General features: G+C 49.1%; 1 protein-coding gene across 1 annotated transcript in view; it reads left to right on the forward strand.

Moving 5' to 3' along the window:
* The first annotated feature begins 9,248 nt into the window (after positions 1-9,248).
* Gpr88 (G protein-coupled receptor 88) overlaps positions 9,249-10,779 on the forward strand; it is a 2,492-nt gene continuing 961 nt past the window's right edge. The window contains exon 1 of the mRNA XM_005389100.2: positions 9,249-10,776. Within this exon, the coding sequence (XP_005389157.1) occupies positions 9,896-10,776 (881 nt within the window). The 5' untranslated portion in view covers positions 9,249-9,895. The remainder of the gene's footprint in view (positions 10,777-10,779) is intronic.

Genomic DNA, 10,779 nt, shown 5'->3' on the forward strand with positions numbered 1-10,779 from the left:
GATCCTCCTGCCTCAGCCTCCCGAGTGCTGGAATTACAGGCATGCACCACCATGCCTGGCAATCCCGTCACTTTTTGTCGCTCACGCTCCACTCGTGTTGGGACTCACCACTGTCACTAATATGTGCAGCACACTTACAGTAAGTGCTGGCCCCTTTGTCAGCTGCTACCATACGGGCAATCATTGTAAGACCCCTCGGAGATAAGTGACACCTCTGTCACTTTTTTACTTTATGTACTGAGGTACATAAAGGTGAACTAGCTTGCTCAGGGCTACAGGAGTAATAACAGACCCTGGATTTGATCCTGCTCTCAGTGGCAGGGTTTCTCACTCTCGGAACTGTCGGCATTTTAGGTCAGAGCGTTCTTTATCGTGGGAGCGCTGTCCTGTGCTTTGGGAGACGCTTGTCAGCATCCCTGGCCTCTACTCAAAGAGGTGCCCGTGAGACTCCCTCGTCCACGTTTTAAAACATGTCTCCAGAAGTTGCCACATGTACCTGGAGGAACAAAATCACCCTCAGGTGTGACACACCATTCTCTGGCTCTCAGTGTTCTGCAGCATTTGTGCTGCTGTATAATAATGAGCTTCTGGCGATGAGGTGAGGGTATGAAAGCCTCTGAAGTCTCCTGGGGAAGAAGAAAAATCTCCCTGGGAACCGTGACTATAAAGTTGTAGGTGCCCCAGTGGAGGATCTTAGGGTGGGACCAAACACAAGCCATTTCTAGCTTCACTGTTCCTTAGTCATAACTTCTAGAAGCTCCACTGTTGGGCTTTCTTCTGTTACAGCTGAATTACTCCCAAATCTAGCTAAAAAACAGACATAAATATGTTGTTCCTTTGAAAAACCCACTGTTTAAATGGACCCGTGCCAACGCAATTCCCAGTTGTGTAACTTCTGAGAGACCAAGAGAGGAAGAAACACAGCTGGGATGTGAAGTGGGATTTCAGGCGGTACCAGTGCTGTGCTCAGTGAGATTGCTCTGTGGCTTGCTAACGGCAGAGAGGGAAATGAGCAGTTTTTCACTGCTAATGTCCTTTGGTTTTCTGAAGTATGTGAGAAAATTGCTGTGTCGTGTTATTGGTGGCTTATGAAATTCAGTACTGGGAAAGTTCACGTTAGACCCTGTCAGGAGTGGCATGGGGTTCTGTGAAGGGGTTGTTTGCACCAAAAATTTGTTTGCTCTGGTGGCATAAACCACAAGGGTGGGGTTACAAAAAGCCCTTAAAATAAACGATAACAATGCCTCGCTTCATGACTCCAAAGCCAGTTTATCTCTTGAGAACGGTAACAGGAATCTTGATCCCAATATGGACATTTCCCAAGGGATCTATGCAGTTAGTTTATGTTTTATAAGGGTCAGGTACTAGGATTAAAAAGATAGTTTTTGCTCAACTAACTTCTCATTCGGAGGTGGGGGGGCCCAGTACCCAGAAGCAATGATGCACTTGGGTGCTCTGGGGGTGCACTGGCTGGACAATCTGGTCCTGGGGATCAGGGGAACGCCCTGTGGGAGTTGAAGTCTGAGCTCGGATGTGGGAGATGAAGAGAAGTTAGCTGGGCAAAAGGGGGGCAGACCGTGGACAGGCAAAGAGGCAGGCAAGGCCCAGAGTGCTCTCAACAAAGATGCCCGGATGGGAGGAGGAGAGAAGGGGCACAGCCAGGGACGGCGAGTTTCGTGGTGTGGCCAGAGTAGAGGTGCCGCAGGCAGGGGAGGGTGGAGGTGGCATATGGGGACTGTGCAGAGCTGTTTAAAGAATTCTGCAGACCCAGAGACTTTTCGAGCCCCCATCACACGTGGTATCAGGCCTACCCCATTTCCACGTGGAAGTAATTTATAAATAATGATGAGTCGAATTGCAGTTGCGTAGTAGTGTTTTCATTTCTATTCGAAAGTTTTCTTTTTAATTTCAGAACATAGTATCTTAATCACTTTCCTCGTCTCTGGGACACTGTACCTAACACCTGCAGCTGAAGGAGGACAGGCCTACTTGGCTCATGCTTTGGTCCATGTTTGTTTGGCTCCAAGGCGGAGGGGCATGGTGGTTGAAAAGCTCTTTCCATCCAGCAGCCAGGAAGCAGAGAGAGAAGGGAGGGGCCGGGGAGGCAGAGATGCCCTTCCAGGTCATGTTCCCAGGGACCTGCCTGCACCTAGGCCCCACATCCTAACAAGCAGCCAGCTATACCAGCTCTACGATTCAATCACCTTGCAAAAGCTGGGCCAATGAGTGCAGGAGGCCTCGGGGGGAGGTGGGGCGTTCCTGATCTAAATCATAACAGCCGGTAAGTTTTATTTTCAGATGGCAAGCATTTAAAAGGGGTCTGAAAAAGCTGGTGGGCACTAGGCATTCTGTTTACAGACCCCAAATGATGAAACAGTTTTGACCTCTGTACCATCAACCTCGGAATAGGGGAAATCACCCCAATACTGTCTCCCTTTTTCCTTCCCTCTTGAGTTTTAGCAGAATTGTGACCACTCAGCTGGAGTCTATTTCCTCGCTTCTTTTGCAGCAAGTTGCAGCCCTGTGACCTGAGGTTTTTTGCCATTGGGTTGTGAGCAGGGGTGACACATGAAATTTTTAGGTCACGTCTTTTAAAAAAGAAGCTGGCTGCCCTCATTCTTTCTTCTTCATCTTTGTGGGCTGAAGTGGACATGGTAAAGGAATAAACAAGTTCAGCCAGGTGGACAGGAATAAACGTGGTGTGCACCAGAGTCACCCGAAGGACTTGGAGTAGCAGATCTGAGCCTGAGTCATTTCTAACGTATTCCCAAGGGGTCCCCATGCTGCTGTGCAGGGACTACACTCCGAGTCCTGCTCCCTCAGGGATAGGTGGGTAGCGAGGTAGAAGACGTTTGCTTTCTAGTTACCTGGTGGGGTGGGTTTGCCTTCCACCCGGACTGCTCATCTACCCCCACTGGAGAGAGAATGTGTGCTTTACCTTTCTGAACCTTTGTGCGTTTGGGTCTCCTTGTTATAATGCTTTACTCTACAGCAGCTGAGCCATAGAGAGGAGATTAAACTTCATCAAGGGAGGTGCAGTGTGCTGGCTGAGAGAGGGGCTGAAGAGCACATGCTTGCAGCCCAGCTCTGCACTTCTTAGCTGGGTGATCTCCGTTATTTAACCTCTTAGTGACTGTTTTCTCATCAGATGGATCTGGAGGACAAGGTCTCCCATAGGTCGTTTCCTTTCTACAGTATGTCCAGAATGCCCTGCCCGGTGGCCGTGACAGTGCTCACAAGATCTCCGTGACCCACTCCGGCTTTGTCTTCCAGACACCATGCTCAGTCTGAGAGGTAGCCAAGGGGAGCCGTGTGGCAGAATGTGGGTGGGACTTGGATGGGCAGGTTGGGGTGCACTGCACTGAACTTCTGGCCTCTCTGGCGTGTGGTGGCAGAGCAGAGGGTGGGAACAGGCGGGGCTGGACTTTGGGCCAGCAACAAGCTCTTAAACTGTCACATTCCCGTAGCATGAAACAACTTATGAGTTCGACACTTCTAAATTTGAGTCTGGATTTTCTGTTATTATGCAAGTATATTTTTCAAGTTAGAAGAATAGAACATGTTTTATTTAATAGTTCCGTTGCTTAACTTCTGAGTCTAGTATATTTAGACATAGGGGGTGTAGACGTTCATTGAACTCCTGTCCAGCCTGCAAATTTAGGGGTGGCCTGGCTGCCTTGTAAGCCTGCATGAGGATTAAGTGAAACAATGGATGAAAAATATTCAGAAGACTTGGTATGTGTGGTACGTCCACAATAACATTAGCAGCGATGAGCTTATGATCCTCCTGCGGGCAGCAGAGGCCACTGACAGGTTTTGAGCAGGACAGTCAGGTGTTCTTAGTTTTTACTATAAATACTGAGTAGGGGTCTATTCTCTATTCTGGGAATTGTCAGTGATAGCCGTGAGCAAAGCAAAGCTATTTCCAAGGAATGTACATTCAAGGGGAAGGTAGAGAGACAGATAAAAATAAAAATATTACTTTTGGGTATCAGAAAAATTATTTCCGCTGGAGGCAAAAAAGATTGCGAATAGAGGTCAGTGAAGAGATTCTTGGGATAATCTGTAGAAGAGAGGATGGTTGTGTGAGGCCAAGTAGTGGAAAAATCAGTAGAGTTTAGTGGAAAGATTTAAAAAACACCAACACTGTAGAGTAGCACGTGTGGCTGGTGAACACAGGGAGTGAGAGAGAACAGGAATCACGAATGTCAGGTAGGATTCTCACCAACGTGTCAGCGTAATAACAAGGCCAGTCAGAAAGATCTGGCACGTCACAAAAGGAGAGACTATTTAGGAAAGAAGGTGAAGGAATCAGTCTTGGACACTGAGGGTTGCAGTGTACACAGAACATCCAAGTGGAGATGATTTTATACACGGACAAGACTTTGACCAGTTGGCAAGGTAACAGTTACCTTTTCCTGAGTCTTGATCTCCGGGTCTGCAGTTAAGGAATGCAGAGGTTTTGGGGGAGACCTGTAGAAGTGGGAGTTATGCTCTGTGGTGCTTAAGCTTAATCGTGTCAGTTTGATTGGCTTGGGAGCCCCTAGGGATTAGGAAAGCAACTCCCAGGTACGTCTGAGTGGGGTATGGAGATGTGACTTTGGCTACTATACTGTATAGTCTTTTCTGGCCATGTTCCCTGCTCTGCTCCTGGTCACTATAAGCTAAGCATCTTTGCTCTGCCATGCCCTTTAGCTATGGTATTTCCTTGGAGCTGGTTGACCATGGACTGCATGCCCTGAAGTTGTGAGTCAAATTAAACTTCTCTTCCTTTAAACTGTTGGTTTTAGATATTGTGTCCCAGCATTGGGAAATCTTACCAGTACAGCCTGGGAGACATTTTTATAAAAGATAAGAAGCCTATGGTGAGCATTTCATAAGCCAGTTTATCTGATTTCACCTCACGCTCCTTATTTCTCTGTATTCTACTGGCACTTAGCAAAGTTATATTTTAGTCATCTCAGCTGACTTCAGTCATATGCAACTGACTGAGAAAGAAGACTACAGGTTCACTCTCTGGCCGCAGTGTTGGGGGAGCAGTGCTCCCCTCCATACTCCAAGGAATGGATCTTATTTATCCCTGTATTTTATGTCCCCCACACAGTAGGGGTGTAATAAATTTCTGTGAATGTATGTACAGTGGTGGATGAATGGGTGAATATTCATTTTATTTGTACCATGCCTCCTCTTACAACATATCATAAAAAGCTTGCTGTTAAAATAAATACCATAATAATAAAATATCAATGGAAACAGAAAAATAGTTTTTCCAGAAAAAATAAATAACCAAAATTGCCCAAGAAAAATATGAAACCCAATTAGACTAATAATCTTAAGAAAAAATAAAATGATAGTCAAAGGTCTCTGACTAACTACTTGACCAGCCTCAGGCAATTTACACTTACCTTCCTCAAGCTATAAATAGTTTTCCAAAAAAAGGCCATCTTTAATCTTATAGTATCATCAGCCTTCTACCAAAAGTCACAACATAAGTTAAATCGACAGGATCTCACTTATGATGAAAAAAATCCTCACTAAACTAATAGCAAATAGAATCCTGCTGTCTGCTAAAAAGAATAATATGCCACAAATAGGCTTGTCACTGGAATACAAGTTTTTAAAATATAGCAAATGTAACCTAGTACATAATTACAGGAAAAATCATCAATTTTATATAAAAAAATCTCACTAGAATTAGGAATGTTCCTAGTGCACAGACACTGCATCAGAACAGAAAACACGTTTGCGGTGAACCCTTAGGAGCATTAGGTGATGTCTGTAACCGGACCAGCGGTGATGGGAGGAAGAGCAGGGTGCGAGGGAGACGGACTTGGGAGGAATCAAGGGCCGCTGCAGAGACTGGGTGGTCTGCAGGCCGGGTGGAAGGCTCGGAGCGAGTTGAGACCAGTTAGGATGAGAAGAGAAGCAAGAGCAGGGCGCAGGAACCGCAGATGAGGGGCCCGCGACACTGAGAAGGGGACAGAGCAACGAGAAAAGAACAAAGAGCGGCCCAGGCGGAGGTGGCAGCGAGGACCGCGTCCTGACAGCGGAGGTGAGCAGAGCCGGGATTCCAGTCCCCGCGCGCACGCAGCCAGGCTGCTCTGACCCTAGCTAAAGTTGCGGGCAGAACTGCAGCAGCGTGTGCGGGCGCCCAATGGGTGAACAGGAAGTAAAAGCAGAGGAAGAGCGCTTCTGCCACGGTGTGTGGGGGCACCTGGAGGCGGAGGTGAAGCTCAGAGGAAGCCTTCTTGGTTCGTTTTGGTAAGGCCGAAGGGGAGCACCAAGGGAGAACAGAGACCAAAGGTACTTTAGAAAGGGGATGATGGACGGAGACAGCTACTGCGGGAGCAGAAGGAAGAGGTGCCCGTAAAAATCACCCGGGTTTTACCATCGGTAACAAACAAGATCACTTCCGGCAAGCGATGTAGTGGCCAGGGGAGCGGGAGGAGAGCCTTCTAATCACTTCCGGTTAAAACTTGTCAGTGAAATACACTTTCACTTCATCCTAAAGGATGTATGCAAAAAAAATTTTTAAAAGAGGAATGAAGATATATCATGTGCAAGTACAGATTCCCTATAATGAATGCGATCATTATGTATACTTAAATTATACCACTAAACTTAAATAAACCCTTAAAAAAGGATGTATGTATTCAGATTTCAGGTCCTGGGTGCCCAGGTGCCCTCGCAAGCGCGAGGTCGAGAGTTCAGTACCCAGTACCAGAAACAAACAAACAAGATCACTTATAACGTCACCCGTCCATTCACTCAGCAAGTATTTACTAAAGAGCTAGCATGTGCCAGGCACTGTTCTGGCACTGGGAATAAAATGAGAAAAACAAAGTTCCTTCCCCATGCTGTGTACCTTTATATAAGTTCCACAATTTAAAACAAAAATGAAACAACCCAGAGACAGAAGTTTGCCTTATCAGCCGGGGCTGTAGGCGACATGGTTTTGGTAGAAGCACAAGGCATGGATGCCGGAGGCGGGATCTCTCTCTCTCAGGGATTACATGTACATTCCAGCGCACCCAGGACCTGACCTCTGAATACCTACATCCTTTTTTTAAAGTTTATTTAAGGGGCTGGGGATTTAGCTCAGCGGCAAAGCACCTGCCTGGCAAGTGCAAGGTCATGAGTTCTGTTCCCGGTACCGGAGAAAAACCAAAAATAAATAAATAAATAAATAAATAAAGTTTATTTAAGTTTATTGGTGTAATTTAAGTATACATAATGATCGCATTCATTACAGGGAATGTGTACTTGCACATGATATATCTTGATTCCTGTTTAAAAATTTTTTTTTACATACATCCTTTAGGATGAAGTGAAAGTGTATTTCAGTGACAAGTTTTAACCGGAAGTGATTAGAAGGCTCTCCCGCCCGCGCCCCAGGCTGGATGTGCTCACAGCTTTAATAAAGACAAACGACAACAGCCAGGCGGCCACGGCAAATGCTCAGCAATCAATAAACCTGGTATCCAAACCTTCAAGCATCTGCTCAGCGAGTCACTGCTTCTTTTTTTTGCGCCCTTCCTCCTGACTCATTCCGCTGAGACCCAGCCTAGGCAGGTTTTCATCTGTCAGTTCACGCTTAGTGCTGGCCTCTATCAGTGTTCTTAGCGGTCAGGGACTAAATGGTGGGTTTCACTGGTTTTGAAAGAGAAAGGCAGAGAAAGTGTGTCCTGACTTTCCCGCCAAAACATTATTTTAGGGATCGATTGCCACACCGCGCAGGGCTATATTACAGGTGAGACAGTGGCAGTGTGTCAAGGGCCAGAGCCAGCAAGAGGATGTAAATCAACGAGCAGAGAGTCTGAGAAAGTTTGAACAGAAAGGGCCTCTGAAGTCACGGAGTGGAAACTTCTCGTCTGACAAGGTAAAAATAACTCATCACAAGGTCAGTTGATGGATGCCCCACTTAGAACTTAGGTGTCCTGCAACTCCACCTGGCATTTTCCATTATGTCCTGTTACCAAATTCCCTACTGACCTAAACTTGCAAATAAATGATTTTCCCAGTGAAAAATTGTTTATCATTGTGGAAAATGTCCCTTGGGGAATGGATAAATGCGTGCTGGTACCAAAGGAGATTTGAACATCAGACTGTAAATTTCTAACAGACAGGTCCAACCCCACAGCCCATTTTTTTTTTTCTTTCCTTTTAAATTCTGTGATAAAGCAGGCATCGTTGCAAATGCCTGTAATCCCAGCACTATGGAGGCTGAGGCAGGAGGACTGCCGGGAGTTCAAAGCCACCCTAAACTACATAGTGAGTCCCCGTCTCAAAAAAATAAAACAAAACCAACAAACCCCAAAACTATAATAAGGAATGTGAAAAATAAAGGATGCTTTGTTACTTATGTACAGTAACTTATATACATATTGTATATTTTAGATGTGACCCAAGACAATTCCTTTCCAATCCCCCCACCCCTACCCCAAAAGGTGGGGGAGGAAAGCAGGCCCCAGGTTGGACATGGCTGCAAGTCACACCACAAGATAAAAGGTTCTAAAGTGAAAAGCTGCCTGTGTTGTTCACACTATGGATGCTTCACGGCCCTTGCTTTCCCCCTGACATGCGCTTCTGAAAATAATTGACATATTTTAGAGCAGCTTTAGAGTCACAGCAAGCGTGAGCAGACGGTGCCGCGCACAGCTGCCCCAGCATCAGCGCCCTGCACCAGCGGCCCACTTGTCTCTGCTCACTCGTCTCGGCACGGACAGACACAGCTCTAATTGTAGGGTACTCGAGGGCTCGCTCTCGGTGCTGTCCATTCTGAGGCTTTGGACAAATTTATAAGGGCAGGTATCCACTACTATAATACCATCCAGAGCAGTGTCCTTGCCTGAAAAATCCTCCGTGCTCTACCTGTTCACTCCCTCCTCTTCTCTAACCCTGCTGGCCTCTACTTTAAATCTTCTGCCCATTTATTTTTAACCCTCCAAGCCTGTCTTCCATTACTGAAGCACAAGTTGAACTCTGGAGAGGAGTCTGGTAATGGGAATAAAAGAAAGTATGATTTAAATTACAGCTTGGAGAATTTCTGGGGGCATTACCCATGCCTTTCCTTATGGGGGTGGGGAGAATTTCAACTAGAATATTAAGTAATTCTCCTGAAGACCCTGAGAATGAAGCGACCAGCCCCGGGTCCTGGGACTACCTATTCATTTCGGGGAAAAGCCTTGCATCCAGAATGCATCAGACTGAGATGAAATATGGTGGGGGAATATTCAATTTTATTCTCAAGTTGGAGACAGAAAGAAGGGAAAATGAAGCAGAGTGAAAGATAAGGTGACCGGGAGAAAGAAAAAGGAACTTGTTAACTACAGGACTCTGAGCAAGATATTTTTCTTCCCTTTACAAGTTAGAAGCTGTTGAATAATTCATCCCAGGCATAGAAAGGCTGTCTCTTCCCTGAGTGATGTATCGCTGAGCAGGAGAGAGCTTCCAGTGGGTTCACCATAGCAGCCACCGCTCCTGCTTCTGAGCACAGGGCGCTCTCCTCCAGCTCAGCTTCTGCCTTTGCAGCCAAGCGTCCTCTGGCTGTGCCGCCTGCCCACCGCCCGGGCTTGCAGCGGCCACTTTACTTTCCCGAGCCCCGCTGCCAGCTGAGAAGTCTCCTGCAGCTGCTGCTTCCTGCCTGGTGCCATGTGTGTGGATGCGGCTCGGGAGAAGCGGGGCACTTGCTCCTGGCACGGAGCCCAGCGGAGTTTCCCCTGTTGATTCCTGGACCGCAGATGCTGCTGCTGAGGAGGTATTTCCTGGCATCCCTCCCTCTGCGATCGTCAGCTAAGGACCGGCCCCGAGACCAGGTACCCCCACCCTCTCCCTCTGGCACGTCCCGGGTTGGGGTAGCTCTGCTCTCTGCCGCTAGCGAGGGGCTCCGGCCGGCATGTGGCGAGCGCTGTGCGTGCGCGCACGCCGTTGTCTCGGGGAAGCGGAGCGGGTCCCTGGCGTTGCCGGCCCGGGGCTTCGCAGGTGCCTGCTGAACGCGGGGCGGCCTTTCCCGGCGCGGGAGACATTTCCGAGGCAGGCACCTGTCATCTGCCGCCCCCGTCCTCCTGGAGCGCCCTCTCCCCCTCCCCCAGCCCATCCTTCCGCCTCAGCCTTTGTGCGGCTGGCAGAGGGCTGCAGCGATGTCTTTGCCTCCCCAGCCGGCAAGTGTCAGGATGGGCAGCGCTGCGAGAAGCCGACGCTAGGGCGCGAGCAGGTGCGAAGCGTGGCCAGAATGACCAACTCCTCCTCCGCGGCCACCTCCTCCACCACCGGGGAATCGCTGCTGCTGCTCTGCGAGGAAGAGGAGTCGTGGGCGGGCCGGCGCATCCCCGTGTCCCTCCTGTACTCGGGCCTGGCCATCGGGGGCACGCTGGCCAACGGCATGGTCATCTATCTCGTGTCGTCCTTCCGCAAGCTGCAGACCACCAGCAACGCCTTCATCGTGAACGGCTGCGCCGCCGACCTCAGCGTCTGCGCCCTGTGGATGCCGCAGGAGGCGGTGCTGGGGCTGCTGCCCGCGGGCTCCGCCGAGCCCCCCGGGGACTGGGGCGGCGCGGGGGGCAGCTACCGCCTGCTGCGCGGCGGGCTGCTGGGCCTGGGGCTCACGGTGTCCCTGCTGTCGCACTGCCTCGTGGCTCTGAACCGCTACCTGCTCATCACCAGGGCGCCCGCCACCTACCAGGTGCTGTACCAGCGGCGCCACACGGCCGGCATGCTGGCGCTGTCCTGGGCGCTGGCGCTGGCGCTGGTGCTGCTGCTGCCGCCCTGGGCGCCGCGGCC

Source organism: Chinchilla lanigera, unplaced genomic scaffold (assembly GCF_000276665.1).
Source record: "Chinchilla lanigera isolate Chin_1 unplaced genomic scaffold, ChiLan1.0 scaffold00034, whole genome shotgun sequence".
Lineage (NCBI taxonomy): Eukaryota > Metazoa > Chordata > Mammalia > Rodentia > Chinchillidae > Chinchilla > Chinchilla lanigera.